The sequence below is a fragment of the Seriola lalandi genome, unplaced genomic scaffold (assembly GCF_002814215.2).
Source record: "Seriola lalandi dorsalis isolate HSWRI2012SDOR001 ecotype SW California unplaced genomic scaffold, Sedor1 jcf7180002054981, whole genome shotgun sequence".
Classification (NCBI taxonomy): domain Eukaryota; kingdom Metazoa; phylum Chordata; class Actinopteri; order Carangiformes; family Carangidae; genus Seriola; species Seriola lalandi.
This window is the reverse complement of record NW_019525661.1, coordinates 2,281,149-2,299,442: the sequence shown is the minus strand read 5'-3', so window position 1 is coordinate 2,299,442 and position 18,294 is coordinate 2,281,149. Positions and strand designations below refer to the sequence as shown.

Here is an 18,294-nt window from a genome sequence, read left to right as displayed (position 1 = left end):
GCCTAATCCGGCGGGGGAGAGTTTAGCTCAAAAAGGCATCTCTCCTTGACTCTACCTCCCTCATTCAAAATGGCCGCCACTTTCTCCAACTGTTTAGGGGAGTTTGTTTGCTGAATCTGTTTAATCTGTTAGTGTGTTTTGTCAGAGTTGATGATGGTGATGTTTGTGGTAGCATAGGCAAGATAAAGAAAATAGTCTTGGTGTGAGGAGCAGTGATGGCTGGCATTAGGGGAGTGACTCTGGGACGCCAGTGATCACTGTCTAGCCTCCTGGAGGTGTCGTGGGACCAACTAGACCAAACACTGGTGAAAGGAGGTTCCCACCTGATGACCCCAAAGACATGTTAGTTATCACTGCTCATTAGTCTGTATAGCTAAATTAATAGTTATCATAGGACATGTTAAGCTTAGGGAGTTATTCACTGAGTCTGGTCCATTTTCTGTAGCACAAGCTTTGTGTTTATCTTAAATTTTGCCTACTGTCGCTAGTATTGGTTCATATTGCTGATGTATTATTGTTATGGTCATGTTGGTCATGAATAAAAACCAGTGCAGTAGCGAGCAGGCAGAGCGGACATCGGTCAATCAAAAATGCTTACTTTTTTTTGTGGTTAAAAAACAAACAAACAAAAAAAACCAAGTCAGGTCTCCAGCGGTTTCCTGGATGGACGGTCAGACACTTTAGGTTGAAAAAAGTAAGAATTGCTCCAAAAGTTAATTATTGTGCGTTTACGTTGGTTCGTGGTGGGTACAATATTTATATTTGCCACTACACATGTGACGGCTTTTCAGCAGTCGGGCCATGTGAAGGAAAAGCTAGCAAAAATACTTTATTGCATGCATTGCAAGAAGAAACAAGATAATGGTGAGGGAGATGACGGAACTTTGGATAACGTCAGTGGATCAGAACGTTTGGAGTATAAAGTCTGGAGTGTCTGAAGTTTCCGTTGGAAATGGAGTCACGGTAATAAATATTTCTTAGGAAGTTTGTATCAGCTGTGACCTCTTGATGAGGGATGTACCATGTAAGGTGTGGAATGACGTGAGTTTTAGGTGAATACTTTCAGGCCCGAGTATTTTTAATGGTTGTGGTTTTAATTTCTGACAGTCATTTTGGCTGCTATATTGTACAGCCCAACTCTCATCAGTTCATGCTGCAGAGTTGCTATGGAAATCTTTGGGCTAGGTGACGTGCGTCGGACTGTGTGTCAGGGTGAGGGGACATCAGGTGTTCATGAGTGCTGCTGATTGGAGTGAAAGAAGTGTTCAGTGAGAGTTAGAGAGACTCTCACAGAGACTTTGTGGAACTTTATTGCAATCAATGATGATGTTCATCTCAAACAGATACCAGTACCTGCCGACTTATGTGGGTTGCTAAATGCCCTACCTGTCTCTTCCCTGCCTGGCTAGAGTGGTTTAGCGCCCTTTCCCTACGGCGGACTGATGCCTCTGTACCGCTGTTTTAGATTAGATTAACTTTATTTATCCCACAACTGGGAAATTCATTTACCACAGCAGAAAAAAAAACATCTATAGAATAAACATCTATGGAAATATACAACAAAAATATACCAAATATACACTAATAAATACAATATACAGAATACACATGATATGTACATGAAAAAGTGCAAGTTTGCACATGGTCAGGAAGAGCAGGAGTTGTGGAGTCTGACAGCTGCTGGAATGAAGGACGTTGTGATCTGAGCGTTCCAGCGGGGATGAGGTGTATGCATTCCTGATATTAGCATACAACAAGTCCAAAAGTTTTATTGTCCCTGGTGTGACCATTCACATACTGGGTGAAGGTAGGAAGAGCAGAGGACAGGAACGTGTGGTTGAAGTCCCCAGAGATGAGGAGGGGGGTGCTGGTTTAGGAGTTGAGAAACAACACTATGGATCTGTTCTGTGGCTGCAGCGGCGACGGCCGAGGGGGGAATGTACACAATCACAGCAATGACATGTGAAAACTCTCTCGGAAGATAGTATGGCCGCATGCTAACCGCTAGCAGCTCCAAGTCTCTAGTGCAGAGTTGTTCCTTGACACTGATGTGTCCAGGGTGGCACCATCTCTCATTAACGAACTAAGCAACACCTCCTCCCTTCTTCTTACCGCACTCCGTGGTTTTCCTGTCCGCCCGTACCAGTTGAAATCCGTCCAGTGTGACATGTGAGTCGGGAGAAAGTTCACTCGGCCACGTCTCCGTGAAGCACATGATGCTACACTCGCGAAACCTTCCCTGAAGCTGGGTTAGCGCAGTAAGCTCTTCCATCTTGTTTGGGAGTGATCTTATGTTCCCCATGACGACAGACGGTAAACATGGTTTATACCGTTTTTTCCGCTGTCTGCGCTTCACTCCAGCTCTACAGCATCTCCTCCTTCTCCGGATCTCCGCAGGGATCTCTGGCCACCCAGCATAGTGAAGGGGTGTGTGGGATATAGCTAACAGCTGGTCCCGAGTGTAAACAATGGGTCCGTGGTAGAGTGAGTCTCCCGACATTGCATCAAAAAATTCAAAAAATAGCAAGAGGCAAAAACATGACTGTAAAAGTATAAACACCCATAGCTGAACTTGCTTAAAGTGTCGGTGTAGTACTAGAAGAAATCACACTAAGTAGTAAAAGGAAAAAAAAATCACACTAAAGAGTAAAAAAGAGTAAAAGAGTACAGAGCTGCTGTGGCAGGCTGCCACTCATGCGGCGCCATGGCAACAGAGTATGTCGGCTGGTCAGTAGAGTACATATTATAAGCGGTGAAATTGAAAACAACTAGTTTGCCCGACTCAAAGCTCTTGTCCTCTGGGTAATCTTCATCCAAAAAATGTTCACTGCAAACCCTGGAGTCAGTGCCCATCGGTGGGCTCTCTCTCTCTTCAGTGCCGCCAACCAGCGCAGCAGGACTGCTCTTCGTTTCAGCGGCAGTTTATGAAAATGGACAGTTTTGTCCTTAGCTTTAACTCTGTAAAACTCATTTTTACACCCAGGAGCGATACAATAGTGGCCTCCCTTTTGTCTTCTCCTGTCCTGTGGCTCCTCAGTCTCTATCCTTTCACTATCTTCAACTATTTCACTGTCTCAACCGCCAAGCCAACCAACCCCGTGACGTCACAGGTTATAGTAGTGCAAGGTGGCACCACTCTTGCTACGAAAGATGTAACGGATCTTATATTTTCTCTTATATGTTTACATTTGTCATATTTGTAATATAATGGTTGATTAGAGTGGAGATCCATTTAGTAAATCACGTTAACTTGATTGACTGCTTCATTTCCACTTTAAGGTCCATTCTGATCCCTCTTTGTGCCCACATGGGCAAACATATGGGGCCTACATGGGTCCCATGCAACTCACCAAGTTGGGCCCCACCTGAAACCCAGTCAGAACCCACTTGAAGCCCATATGGGCAAACACGGGTGGGGCCACCATGGAAACCGTGGACAAACCCACTTGGCACCCATATTTGCAGCCCAAATTTAACCCATATGGGCCCCACATGGACATGCTGGCTGGGATCTGGTACACTTTAAAGCAAGGAGCTCTTCCCTCGTGTACATTTTCTCCATTGTCAGACTAAACAACAACATAAAATAAAGTCGTCCATCGACAAAATACACATTAATATTAACCATGTAACATGGGAAAAAAGGTCTGTCTCTAATACAAGCTTATTCCAAATTAAGGCCTCTCTTCCATTGAGGCATGGTTTTATTTTGTGACTAGGCTACTTCTACACATAATACCTCTAATAGCTTTAATCTTATTGGGTGATAAGGTGACTTACGGAGCAATGATCCAGCTGATCCTCCTTGTATGATCCGGTTGAGAACATCATCAGTGTCTGTCTGTGAAAGTTCTCATTTGTCCAGGTCATTGTTATCTCTTTTTCAAATTAAATCGAAGGCAACTTGACTTGTATTTGTCTGTGGAAGACGTTTCGCCTCTTATCCAAGCAGCTTCATCAGTTCTTATGTATTGGTCTCTCTAGTCCGCACTAGTCTGACCAAGAAAGTGGAGTAGGACCCAGGTATTTAACCTCTTGTGGGTGGGTCCACCAAAGTACCTGTGAAAGTACTGGTTTCACCTGACCATTGTTGATCATCAGTCTCATTTGTACTCACCATGCTTATCCTCATCTGCATCATAGACAGCCGAGAGCAAAGGCTGGGTTCACATGTTATAGCTTTCATACAGTACAATGTTAAAGTCTTAATACTTCCAGCATTTGTGCTGCTAAAAATAAAACAACATTTTTTAAATATAATCTGACTGCAGAACTAGGCCTACCTAGTCAGTGGCTATCGGTTATGTCTTTGCCTGTAAGGTAACCTGAACACGTCACTGAGGAAAGTGTCTGACTCCAGGAAGTAGGTGAGCCTCTCTCGAGACCAACACAAGAACTTACAGTTCTCCTCTGCCATGATAGTCACCTGTCAATCACAGTAATAAATTTGTTTCTTCAAGAAGTGAGGATTGTATAACCTATTCATGAAATCTTAGGAGCATCAGGTTAAATAAAGCTCTGACTGATTATTCATTTTACCCCACATAAAGTCTAAGTGTATGGTAAGACAATCAAGTCTTTTTTTCATTATTTATTCAGAGATTTTTAACGCAATAAGCAATGATGACATAAATGGGATTTGTTCATCTCTTTTATTTGTCTGATTTTCATATTACCTGGAACCTCTCTCCTCTGTGCATCTCAGTAGACCTGAACTTTGGAGAATCAATGAATGAATTGGTATAGATGTTGTGGAGGAAATGGCCTCTGTATGACACCTTCATCCTGTCACAGAGAAAAAAGTCAAAACTCTGATTAATCTGAAATAAAAAAATGTGTATTATGTTAAAAAGTGGCAGCCACTTGTTGATTGGTGAAGCCAAAGGAGGAAGTTCCTTGAAGTCCCATTTCCTCTAATGACCACTAGAGTCCCACATTACTCTCAGAATTACTCTCAAAATTATTTCATAGGTTTCAAATTCATGATTGTTTAAAAAATATCCAAATTCACTTTCAAATTAACTCTTAAAGTCTACACAACATATTCAAGCAGTTCCAAATTAACCTACTTAATATAAGAGTCTTAAATTCATCTTTCATTCACCCCCTAAACATTTCTTAAAATTATTCAAAAAGTTCCACATCCAGTCCCAAAAGTTTTCAGACGACTTGTTTTCACAGAATAAAAAAAAAACAGAAACCCCAAAACAAACAAACAAAAAACATTCACTTGCCTTTCAAGGCTTTTGTAGGATGTTTTCTCATTATTCTTAGATATTAAGGTAAAATATGTATAAACCTATATGGATGTTTGAAGGCTGATGTCAATGTTGATATATTTTATATTATAAAAGCAAATAGCCATTGTTTTTATTCAATATTTACATATTTAATATAAGTAATGCTTGCAAATAGCAGAAAATTTATTTTAAAGGCACACGCTCTAGTTTTGTTATAGCTCCTTCTTATTGCTGCTGTTTTAAAAATCATTGTCAGCCATGACAAACTGGGAGAGTATATTTTTTATTTTGTTAGGGTTGGGGAACCTTGTGAAGCAGTATTTAAACCATGGAACACAAAGAACCCCCAAACAACTGACAGATACGGATATTCAATTTACAATGGTATAAAAGAGACAAAAACAAATAAGTAGTAAATAAGCAAAAATCGTATGTACTAATTGGAGAAGCTGGATCAACACAATCAATGAATTATCAAAACTGCTGACAATTATTAATTTGTCTTATTTATTAATCATTTCAGCACCAAACCACAATATTAATAACAGTGTTACGTGCCGTAGTGGTTGAGTAGAGGTTGTGTGTGCGTGCTGGTCTGCCCTCTGCCCTCCCCTTTTTTCCACCAGGTGATTTGGCACGGTTGTCCCTGGTTCCCCAATTAAGGGCTGGAGCTTAAAGGGAGAGTGAGGCTTGGCCAGTGCCAGAGTAACATTCAGCAGCTTTTGAACTGAGTGTGTTGTCTATAAGATAGCTGCGTAGAGCTTTAGTGTTGATTCTGATAGTGATAGTGTGTGATAGTGCGTGATAGCTTATTGTTCATTAAGCTTGGTTTATGTACAAATATAGTTATCCATTGAGTGTTCCACTGTTGTTGTTATAGTTTTCTAAATTCCTTATTTTTGGCTGAATCTGTTTTCCTGTTCTGCCCTGGCAAAACAGAAAAGAATTTTATTCATTGTTACTTTCCTGTACCCCTGGATTCTCACAGGGAATGTAAAGAACAGTAATAAGAAATGCAGTATTTGTCATTTGAACAATATGAATCAATCACTGAGACTTGTCCATCTATAAAGGATGACTGACAGAACAACAGCTGCACCTGGATGCAAACAAAATGCACATACCTTCCTTTGAGGAGAATGCTGAGATGTTGATCAACAGAGGTCTTGTCCTCAGCAGCGTACTCCTGGCCTTTCTCCAGTGTCTGGATGGTGCAGAACTGTCCTGTGAGTCTATAAAACAGAGCCTCCTTCACATGACGGGACTCAAACATCCGCTTGTAGACTGACAGCAGCTCCCTGTTGACCTTAGTCTGGCAGAGCAGAGTCATAACCTTACCTTATCTTTCCAATGAAAATCTCATCTAATGTTGCTGTGGTCAAATTTAAATAACATTCAAAGAGTTGTTGAATTGGTAAAGGAACAGTGACTGTGGAGGATATGTGTCCTGTCACATTATGAAAAGTCCTGGTCTGGCTCTACCAGTTTGCTGGAGGTCACTTTCTTACATTAAATCCTCCAGTGGCACTCATGGATTTGATAAAACCTGCATCTTAACATAAAGCATGCCTGAACCCAAAAGGATATGCTGATTCCTGCCAGAGACAGCGAAGAAAAACTCAGCACTGTGCCTAAATAAACACTTGCAAGGCCTCACTGTTAGAATGTGAATGAGGGCATTTTGTTTTTAACTCACTGGCCTTCACTTGTACAAGAGGAAGAAGAATGCATGAAGTTGACCACCAGAAATACCACGTTCCAATCCATCACATCCAGGTTGCACCTATAGAGTCACCAATGAAATTAAGAGACCACATCCTGTGAGGGTTAAAGACAGAGAAGAATGTGTATTTAGGGGAAGATATATCTATAAACTAAATATTAAAACTTGATTCAGAGATTCTCAATCTAAAGTTAAATACTTCAGTTTGATTTAATCAATTATTATTTGTTAAATACAAGTCATTTATAAAGTACACTATATAGGTCAGGTATTTAAGACTGATTAATGAACTTGGTATGCAGGAAAATTCTCCACCCTAAACTAGAATAAGTTGCAGGGATAATACTAAAGCCTGTGTCAGGCCGAGACTCAAAGCAGGACTCAGATGCAGAGATTTTGAATAACAAAAAGGCTTTTATTAAATTCACCAGAGACCTCAGACAGAGTGACAAACAAATGGCTATAAAAACTAGACACTAAACTCTGAATCCTGAGAAACAAAAACACTCCAGGAGGAGGAAAAAAAACTCTAATCAAAAGAAACAAATCGATAAACACAAAACGCTCCGAATGGAGGAAAAACCGAAGGACTATGAATCTAATCTATGGAAAGAATTAAACAAAAAATCACTCTTAAAGAGGAAAAACCAAAGGACTAGGAATCTAAACTATGAAAGAATTATCAAACAAAAAAATCACTTGTTAACGAGGAAAAACAAAAGGGCTATGAACTTTACCTATGGAAAAATTTACAAACAAAAAATCACTCTTCTCGAGGTATAAACGGCTTACTTTGGCGACTACTATGGCTGTGGACATGGACAAAGGCTCTGGTGCAGTACAAGGACGATGACACTCTGGCACAAGACAAGGGGAACACAGACTATTTAAACACATGGAGGGAAATAGGGGACAGGTGGAAACACTTAGGGCAATCAGACTGAGACACATGAGGAAGGGCAAGTGACCTGAAACGAGAGGAGAGTTACTTCTTTCAAAATAAAACAGGAAATGACAAGACAAAAAAGACCCAAGACAAGAAAACCCCACCACGGTGTGACAGCCTGTAACTTTACATATACAGGTCTAAGGATACTTAATTCAGCTGCAGCTTAAAACAAGAAATTATTTTTCATTAAATACATATAAAAATGTAATTAATTAATACATTAGTTGATTGATTTATTTTCTATTTTATTACTTTACTTATGACCCATCTAGACTTTGATAATACAAGAATACCCAAGATGTTTTAAAGTTACCTTACAAGACTGACTACTGCAGCTCTGTTAGTTTACTCTTCCTCTTTCTTCTCTGAGACTATCTTTGGCCAAAGGTCAATATACATAAATGAACTGTCAAAATTATAACCACTTTTCCCATAAATCTGCTGCTTCCTGTCTCCACTCTCTTTCCAAGTAGAAGATAAACATGTTGGATGTGCTTTTTCCATCTGCCGTTCTCTCCTTCCTTTATCGGCTATTATCAGAGCCTTTTAAGACCTCAGCTCTGTTATAAATTGATCCCTCTGTGCAGAACAGATAAAAAAATCCAAATCTTCCAAATGTTAATAAACTAAACCAAATCCTCAATAAGCTGGTAAAAAATTTACTGATGCTTTGATGCACGGGACAGTTTTGATTATAATAAAAACATCTGTTGATCCTGTTATTAGTATTCTCCAATATTCCAAGCTACAGTATTACGAACACAGGAATGCCATCGGCGGGGGCACTGTGGACTGAACTGTAATGAGGAGGAGGCACAGCAGGATCATGTGCAGACCAAGGGTAGTTGGGATGACCATGCCTAGCAGCAGGGAAAGTTTCCACAGGTGGAATAGGAGGTGATGGGTTTGCTCCCACTCCTGGCACAAAGTAGCATTGGGCATAGTCGGGACTCCTGGAGTGGACAAGGGGAACGAGGGCAGTGTGTTGTAGAGGGGGTGGTGGTGCTCTGAGGTAGAGGACATCCTTCAGCAGGGTCACCTTAAAGACTAGGGCAAAGTTAGAGAAAATATGATTGGATGTATTGATCAAGGATTTCAGGTCACATGCAGATTTGTGGCTGCACGTTGGTGCAGTGGTTAGCGCTGTCGCCTCACAGCAAGAAGGTTCCGGGTTCGAGTCCCGGCTCGGCCATGGGATCTTTCTGTGTGGAGTTTGCATGTTCTCCCCGTGCCAGTGTGGGTTCTCTCCGGGTACTCCGGCTTCCTCCCACAGTCCAAAGACATGCAAAATGGAGACTAGGCTAATTGGATACTCTAGATTGACCATAGGTGTGGCTGTGAGTGTGAATGGTTGTCTGTCTCTATGTGTTTGCCCTGCGATGGACTGGCGACCTGTCCAGGGTGTACCCCGCCTGTTGCCCGAAAAGATGCTGGGATAGGCTCCAGCCCCCCCGCGACCCTACTAGAGGATAAGCGGTAGAAAATAATAATTATCCCGCCTTGGTGGGCGTGGCTTGAGGAGCCACAGGTACAAATAACTTTTGCTCCACATTTCACAAGGACATTTGGTGCAAAAGTCAGTGTGTAGAACTTGCCGTTTGAGACTCGTAGCGGAAGATTCAAGCAGTTGTAGTTATTGACTTGTGTTTGTGCAATAAAAAATATCCAAGAGAAAAAAAAAAAAAAGACTTGTGAGAAAATATTTTACAGATGTGCAACTCGCATTGCATGAATTCACATTCTGGTTTGCAGGTGTGCAAATTTTGTCCATTACTTCACATTATTTGATACGGGTGTGTGAATGTGTTTTGCACCACATTCACTGTAGCAACTGTGGCAAAAATGTGAGTGTATGGGTTTCTTGATTTGCGATTTCTAAATCAGGATTTGTGCACCTGCAAAGAACAGTTTGCGTTTGTGGGAGAGAAAAAAATCTACAAGTGTGCAACTCCTATTGCATTTTTTCTCTGTGACCTCAAATTTACTGATACACGTGTGACTATTTTATACAACTACTAATTCCCCTCTCACAGGTGCTCAGTTGTTTTGCACCAAAAATACCTTCATACGATAACAAATACAAACAGATACAAACACTGCACAGTTTTCTTTTTAATTAGCTGAGTGGAATGAGGTAAAATTAGAGGTAAAATTTACTTTTATTTAGGTGTAACTGCCACCACCATTTTTTATGCAAATTTAGGGGTAATTGTTTTATGCATTGCATTTATGCATTCTAATTTGAGATAAATGACTTATGTACAGTAGTTCAGGGTTGGTGTGTGCAAATATTTAGTCTATTTCAGTATTTCTTCAGCCTGTGAGCCATCACTTACGAATTTAGTACACACAAATCTAGTTGGTCAAAACTCATAACGCATCTAACGTTTTGTTTTACCAGACAAAAAATATAATGCTATAGAATATGTCATTTCTGTGAAAACAACTTTTTCAAATTGCATTCATCTACAAAACAGACCTAAAAAACAAAATGACGAGCACTTTGGCTGTATAGTTACTGCGCTCACACAGTTCAAAGTTACTACATATCCTGTGAAAAATCTCACAGTAGGATTGGACATGGAAACGCCTATATAAAGATTTGACTGCATCTGTTCTACTCAGGAGATTAATTCTAGCCATGTGCTCACAATCTATTTGTCAAATGTTGCTGAAGTTACTTTTACTTCCCGGCTACAAGCGACTTAACATTCTCCCACTGTAACAGTATCTGCTGCTGTCTTTTCCGTCACATGTAAAAATAGATTTGGTTGTGCTCTCAAGCTTCAGACAATTCCTGATAGCTTAATTTTCCTAACCTCTTGTCAAAGTACCGAGACGAAAACTTACCGTACCGCATCTGTCGGTAAAACTGCGTAGTGTCTACGAACTGTCTGTACCGCAGAGGAGGAGGAAGGATATCGATGAAAGACTTAAGACGCTGCTGGTGTCTGCAGGCTGGACCCTCAGGGTCTGCACGATGTGCGTCGCACATTCCACACAGCTGACAGTGTCAGACTGAAATAGGCAAGAGGGCGAGAGGGGTGAAGCCCGCAGTGACTGAGAGCTCCGAGGGAGGGGGGGGGGCACATTATTATTTACAATTTACCATAGTGTGTGTATGTATGTATAGGCTATATATATATATATATATATATATACACACACTATGGTAAATTGATGTCTTGAAATTGAAATACCGACAGGAAGATATCTTTCAGGATTCCTTTAAAATACTCAAGATTTCCTAATAATATACTGAACACTATTCTCTTTAGCAAATATTTCTGCTACACACACACACACGCACGCACGCACGCACACACACACATATCTAGTTTACACAATTTATTTTTTCAATAAAAACACAGACACCATTAGCCTATTTACGTCAACATTTTACATTGGCACAATGCTATATTGACATTAAGCTAGTCACTGATCTACTGATCTAATCTATCACACATTACAGAAACTTTTACCATTTTGATATCTGCAGTCACCTATTTATTTCATTTTAATAATGTACATATACATCCAGGTAATGAGCTGCTTTTAATTAAACCATAAGCTGTTTGCCTTTACTCACTTTAACATCAGTTGAACAACACAATCTGAAGTGTTATACACTTAAAATTATTTACATACAGACACATTCAATTCAGTTACATCCACAGTCATTTATATTTATTACTTCTTGACTGCGTGCTATTTGAATGGATGCTGAAATTAGACTTGAGCTGGAAAAGCAGACAGAAAAAAACCAAGATGGCAAGATGTCTGAAGTACTGAAGATCTGCTGTCATTTTCTTATGTTATGCTTCAGCATATAAATGAAACTATAGTCAAATCAACAAATTATTATTCAAAATTACAACATTATAGGCAAATGGCTACTGTGCTAAATTGTTCTAAAGTGACAACTAAACGCTAGAGGATCTGTCAAGCCAAATGACTAGAAACTAGCACCAAGATAGGATTTTACCACAGGTACACACACACACTTGTCTAATACACAGTCAAAAGTAAACAGTCTCATCATTGTACACTTGACTGAATGATTCAGATTTAACTTTGAATATTTGAGATTGTAGTTGGGTACAGCCTCAATAGTGAGATATCAAATTATTTTCTAAACTACCTGCTTAACTGGATAGTTCAACATCCTGAAAAACATGTGTTTTCTCTTTCTTTGAGATATGTCTCAGTAGCCAGTCATAGTGACTGTGTACTATGAATGTATTAGGAGAACTCGATGCCACATTCCAAGATGGCATCCCATTCATTTTATAAAACTTGCTGCCAGGGCGCATGTGCAAAAAAGGTTTCCCTGGCTTCCACGGTTTTTGCCCGATAAAACCTAAGCATTAGAGTTCTTCTCCAATTGAACCAGTTGAGAGCATTACAACGAATGTTACAAAGAAAAGGTCAGAATGAGTGTAAGATATAGTGAACCAAAGTTACAGAGGCTCGTACATATTTATTGCAGGTTCTCTTGTCAAAAGCTGTTGCAGTGTTGTGGGGATCTTAGACAGACAGAGCTTTCAAACAGTGTCATTTGTCAAGGTTATGTGAAGACTGAGAGCACCCCACAGGTTGGTCTTGTTACCAGTCTATAGATGTTAGGCTATCAGTCACGTGACCTTGTTCTTAGTATTCTCCTCCAGCAGTATCCTCTTGACCTGACACACCAATGCTGACTGCCAGCTCCACAACCCTAATTTGCATTTTGAGGTCTGATGACAATGGGGGCAGATTTGAATTAACTTCACTGGAAACTCACTAACCCTTACATGGCACCAACACACTTAACCCTTACAAAATGCCAGTATTTTTTTACATTACATCCTTACACACAATGAGTTACTTTAGTTCCAAGTTTTTAAGGCCCGGAGCAAATTGTGTGTGTGTGTGTGTGTTTTTTTCACAAAGTCCTTCCACCCAGTCCCGGCACTTGCAGCAGGACCTCTGCCATTTCTAATTCTGTCCCTGGCATGTGACAATTACTTGGTAGGCGGAGATCATAGCGCTGCCCGGACCTATTGAAAACCTTGTCATTCAGGGAGTATAGCTTCTCTGCAATGTCATTGCGCACAACCAGAGCAAAAATCTTTGCTATGTAGCGATGCTTAGCAAAAAGCAGATACAGTTTCTTCCTCCTCCACGCCACATATCGGCAGGGGTTATCAGCACGCAGGGTCACCTGTGGAGAATAAAACATTTAACAGAAAGATGAGGCTGAAAGGATGCAAGCTGGTTTCATATGTGTAAGGTAAATGATAATTCCAGCTTATTACAATTTATGTCTTATAGTTTATCCCATAATTTCTATCAATTATGATAACAAATGTAAGTTCTGAGATCTGAGAAAACTTATAACCACTCAAGTTTAATTGACATTTTAATCATACAAGTCTAACAATTTATCAAACTAACCAATAATACTAATACTCATTATTCATCAACTTGATTTGATTAACCAGTTTACAAATTTACAAGTTAAATTACTTTAACAACTTTGTTCATAAATGTTATAAGCATGGACTTTTGAGATGGGACCCATTGCTGATGGGGATTTGTCATCTCTCAGCTCCAAGTCCCTGGTTCCTACTGTAGAAGTAAATCTTTAAAAGCAGGTCATAAATAGATAGTAATTTTGAAAATGGGGTCAATAATTCTCTAAAGTAGCTGGTGCTCTAGTGAGTATTTGGGGCAGCAGTATGGTATATGTGGGATTTAGCCAAAATAAACTGCTAAAGTGACTAAAGTGTGTGTTCTTAGTAATGAGGGAACATGTCACCCAGTGCAACAGTGTGTAATTTAGACAAAACCACATCTTTTTCACAACTAACATTTTCATTTGTCATAATGGGTAGAGCACAGATAAACCTAATCAGGGCTTATCAGTGCAACTGTTTACACACTTCTATTTTTAGCTGTGAGTTAAACAGTAAATTATATTCAGGAGCAGAAATGTGAATAAAACCTATTACAAAATTCCACTGACCATTGAAAAAAAAAAAAAAAATCACATGATCCACTCTATGTGACTTGTCCAAATAGCCCTTTAGACACCACTTTTCTGTCTAAACTGACTTTTTTTGTGTGTTTATAACTAAGACCTACTTCATTATCAATTAATGCCGAAGCACAATGATTTACTCAGCCCCTCCTTGCCCTGTTCTTTTTCTGTGGGAAGCCCTGTTCATTTCATACCATTTATACTGTTTAAAGCATTTTAAAGTATAAATAATTGCACATTATTTGATTGATTTTCATTGCGGCCCTAATGGTCTTTATGCACTCCTACATTTTTCAACTTAGCTTGGGACAAAAGGTCAAAGTGCCCCAGTGAGACATTTCCGTTACCCCACATTCAAAAATACTAGGACCCTGGAAATGCAGTTGGAGTTTGTTATTAATTACACCTATGCTTTTCATGCTAGGAAAATATCTACAAAGGCCTGTGGCACAAAGAAATAAGATAAATAAGACATGTTTGTTGGGGCAATTAAAATTTGTGGACCTAAAATTGGGATTAAACTAAGAAAACCTTGAATGATGTTGACACAGGGTTTAGTGAATTGCCATTCCTGAGTTATTAATGCCTGAATGTTCTTTGCTCATGCAAAAGTTAAAATTAACCTGGAAGACACCCTCCTCTGATGGTCTGAGAGAGTCCCACTCAGGTGAATCCAGAAACTGGAAAGGGTAGATATAATGCAGAAACTCTCCATTAACTGTCACACGGATTCTGTTGGAGGATGAATGGAAAGTTGATATTAATTTTACAGTGGGAAACACTAGCATGAACGGAATATCAACACTAAATCACACAGGACACAAAAACTGTTGCTAAAACGATAATCAGTGATACTGTATCACAACAGATGTCCTGGCAGAACAGCTGGGGAAAAACACCTGTAGTGATTTATGTATATTGGCTGAACAGGCTAGAAAGTTTCAACCCTTATAGCATATATTGTATGCAATTTAGTGCGACTGATTGTTGAGTTAGGTAACCCTTTCATCTTGGACATCTAGAGGCAACACCTCCATCATCAACAGCACAGTTCTCCAATAGGTTTTGCCACTTTTGAATAACAGATGTTTTCATTGTCTATTGCAATGTGTAGTTGATACCCTCTGTTCTGTCTAGGTTAGTGAAATATTACCATCGCTCAAAAGGAGGCCAGCTTCGGCTGAATGTTTGTTTTAACCAACCAAACAAACAAATTATTGGCTTCTCACTAATCAAATCACTATCATCATCAAAAAGAACAACAACAATTTGCACTGATCTCCCTGCTAGCCAACTACACATAGCCCTGACAGGCGGTGATGGGAACTACCCTAGAAATTAATGGCTAATGGGAAGCACAAAGCTAAACTGGCCTTTTCTTTTGTTTGACCAGTAAAGCAGCTCCTTGAACAACCCGTAGAGCACAAGTGGATTTGTTGATTTGGCAAATCTCTCACAGTCCATTGAAAAGCATTTTAAGTCCCATGGTCATATTACATCTGAACTCAAACTAACTTTCTGGACAAATGAGGACAATAAGGCACTGGACCAAGTGTCTGTTCTGTAACTCGGACACCAGTGGGAGACATTCCAGGACGACACAAGTCAGCTATCAGCTCTGGCAACAAGAGCAACTTTGTGGAACTAGTGTAAGCTTTTGCTGAGTTTGATACAATGCTAGCACAACACTTATTATTGGCTACTGCATTTACCAGTATGTCAAAGACAATTCAGAATGACATAGAAAGCACTGCTCATTTTATTCTAAAAAATAGCCAAAGACAAACACAGTGCCATTCATAGCAGCTGAAGTGGATGTAATGAAAGTGCCAACTGACTGTTATAGTCCGTTATGTTAACAAAAGGGTAGTGAGTGTTTTATTGGTTTCTTTGACATTAGCGTCTACAGAGATGCTGAAGCCATACGTACTGTGGCGATGAGGGCAATTACAAACTACAGTCCTGAAACAAAGCTCATTTGTCAAACATATGATAAGCTGCATGAGAGGGCAAAGAGGCAAGGTACAGGCACTTGTCAAGGCACAATGCCCACATGCAAGATTAATTTAGTTTTGGCTCAGGGAACAAGCAACATTCAGAAATAGAAAAGCTATTTTTGCATCTCTCATCTGGTTCCACAGCTTCATCAACCGTTCAAGTAAAAGCACAGCACTACTAAAAACTGGCTTGTTGGTACTAGTCTGTGTACTATTGCCACCTACTGGGCTTTAAGCAGTTTAAGCATTACAGCAACACACCACAGGATTATTATTGAGTGAATGAAAACCAACTATGTGTCCATTTTTTAGCTCAAGGGAAGAAATTCCAAAACAAGACAAATATCACCTTGACATTTTCAAAGGCATTCAGTGATTGTCCAGATGATCGGCGATCACCGATATCATCAGCACATCCGTAGTTTGCATTATTTCTTGCTGATTGCAGTTATTGTTGCAGATGTCCCCACATAAGGGTATGCACATAACCCAGTGCTTATGGCTGTGAGAAGTTTCCACGTTTTCTTACAGTATTGGTAGAAAATAAATTGCATTGTGTTTTTGTGGTCCACAGAAGCCTTGCAAATGTTATTGTTTGGGATGGGGGAAAATTTTTAAAACCAAATATTTTATTCATGTTATTTTCCTAATTAATGTACACATGTTTTAGCTCAGTGTATCTAATGTGTGTCACTGCCATTTGCAAGTCACATTTATCTCCTCTGCTTTCTGTTCAAAGTGTGTGTCACACATGGAGCGGAGCAGAGGAGAGAATTTGACAACTTGTTACGTTAAGTGCTATAAAAGCTTTTCAGCAAGTGTTACAAATCCCACTAAAACCAAAGATGGGACAGACATTGACTCCAAACAAGGGTTAATTTGAAAAACATCATGGTACATATTTACTCTGTCTTTTAGCTATGTTTCACTTTGGGAACATGGATAATGTCACTGAAGCCTTGACTGTATTTCACAGCTCGTCAGGTGTGCCAAACATGGAATTTGGTCTAAATTTAGAGAAGGGAAGAATTAAATTATATAGTAAGCCATATTTTCACTACTGTCAATTCTAGGGCTAAATGTAGGCTATGTTAGGGACACTTCAGGTATAGCAGACGTACATTAAAATGGGGTATAATTATGCGGCTCAGTTTCACAACCACTTTTGCTTCCTACCCAATTAATAACTGTGTTTGAATGTATTATAAGCCCATGTAGCTTTGCTAAAGCCATGTCAACCAAATCTGCATGTAGCGCATGTGAGTTCAGTTGTGAGTTGTGGATTTTGGCAAGACCCATGCACATTTATTTGAATGCATTTCTTTTGTTACATGCTGTATTTTACAAATTAGACTCTTTGGTATATTAAGAGTCTGAACTGTACTTGCAAATGTCAGCGAATTATTGACATAATCTGTCATCCTTTAGCAAAACAAGTTTCAGATATAAATACAATTTGGAGTCAGACATTATTATGGGTGATTGCGTCACCTGCCAGACAGGAGCACTGACAGCTTGTCAATAGCGGTTTTTCCCTCTATGGCGAAGCAGTGGTTCTGCTCTATGGTGTGGATGTCTCCGTCACAGCAGGCCACTATCTTCCCAAAATGTGTGAGAGACACGCCTAGTTTTTTAAACATAAAATGGTAAAGCTCCTGGAATTCCTGCTCGAAGGAAACGCTCCTCAGCCGGTAGGCAACATGCAGCACTTGTCCCAAACACACGCCGAAGAGTGCGAAACTCCATAGAAAAGAGTCCGTTGTGCAGGAGTCCGACCATGCCCAGAGAGTTGAGCAAAAGAAGCCCAGAGTTAGGAAGGTGAATAGGTAGAGGAGTCCATAAAAACCGCTGCCACCCATGAAGCCGAGGAATAGGAGAATACTGGCGAGGTGGAACACGGAGCCCTCCGAGCCGTCTCTCCATTCCTCACATAACGGGTACAGCGAAGCCACTTGCTCCACCGTAAAGTTCATGGCTTCGAAGTCCGGAGGTTCCATGTGTACAAAAGTGAATTAACTACCAGCAGAGTTAACTCAAAGCAACCAAGGGTCTCTCGGAGCGCTCAGAAAACACCGCAGACAGGAACATACACAGACATATCATTCGGCCGTAGGCATCCGACTGTGTGAAGAGGACCGAGTCAGCCAAAATACGACCGGAAATTGTGTCGTAGAAAAAGAAAAAAAAAATGAATTCGTCGGAATTACTGAACAAAGCGCTCATACTCAGGCTGAGCAACACAGCGCAGCCTGCTTTATTACGGCCAAACATATGCTAAAAGGACAATCGAGCACCAGACAAGATTTATTAATGGAATTAAGAAATAAATTAATGAATCAAATTTAACGTTCAAACAAATATGC

General features: G+C 40.0%; 1 protein-coding gene and 1 pseudogene across 2 annotated transcripts in view; both read right to left on the bottom strand.

The window, feature by feature from the left end:
* The window catches only part of LOC111648364 (popeye domain-containing protein 1-like), a 37,592-nt pseudogene extending 26,633 nt beyond the window's left edge, over positions 1-10,959 (bottom strand). The window contains exons 1-7 of the transcript XR_015436647.1: positions 8,711-10,959; positions 6,937-7,058; positions 6,365-6,552; positions 4,677-4,785; positions 4,267-4,426; positions 4,081-4,204; positions 3,781-3,837 (exon numbers count right to left, since the gene is read on the bottom strand). The product of XR_015436647.1 is annotated as a popeye domain-containing protein 1-like (transcript). The remainder of the gene's footprint in view (positions 1-3,780; positions 3,838-4,080; positions 4,205-4,266; positions 4,427-4,676; positions 4,786-6,364; positions 6,553-6,936; positions 7,059-8,710) is intronic.
* A 286-nt stretch (positions 10,960-11,245) lies between these two features.
* On the bottom strand, positions 11,246-18,294 carry popdc3 (popeye domain cAMP effector 3). Its single transcript, XM_023398268.2, has 3 exons — positions 17,423-18,294; positions 14,558-14,666; positions 11,246-13,115 (listed from the first exon to the last, which is right to left on the bottom strand). The coding sequence occupies exons 1-3, from the start codon at positions 17,926-17,928 to the stop codon at positions 12,837-12,839; spliced, it is 894 nt and encodes a 297-aa protein (XP_023254036.1). The 5' UTR covers positions 17,929-18,294; the 3' UTR covers positions 11,246-12,836.

Excerpts from the sequence above, each read along its gene's own strand:
- popdc3 (XM_023398268.2), bottom strand. The coding sequence starts at position 17,928 with ATGGAACCTCCGGACTTCGAAGCCATGAACTTTACGGTGGAGCAAGTG. Across the intron at positions 14,667-17,422 it reads TCAGTGCTCCTGTCTGGCAG|AATCCGTGTGACAGTTAATG; the intron begins GTGACGCAATCA and ends ATCCTCCAACAG. Across the intron at positions 13,116-14,557 it reads CAGAGGAGGGTGTCTTCCAG|GTGACCCTGCGTGCTGATAA; the intron begins GTTAATTTTAAC and ends TATTCTCCACAG.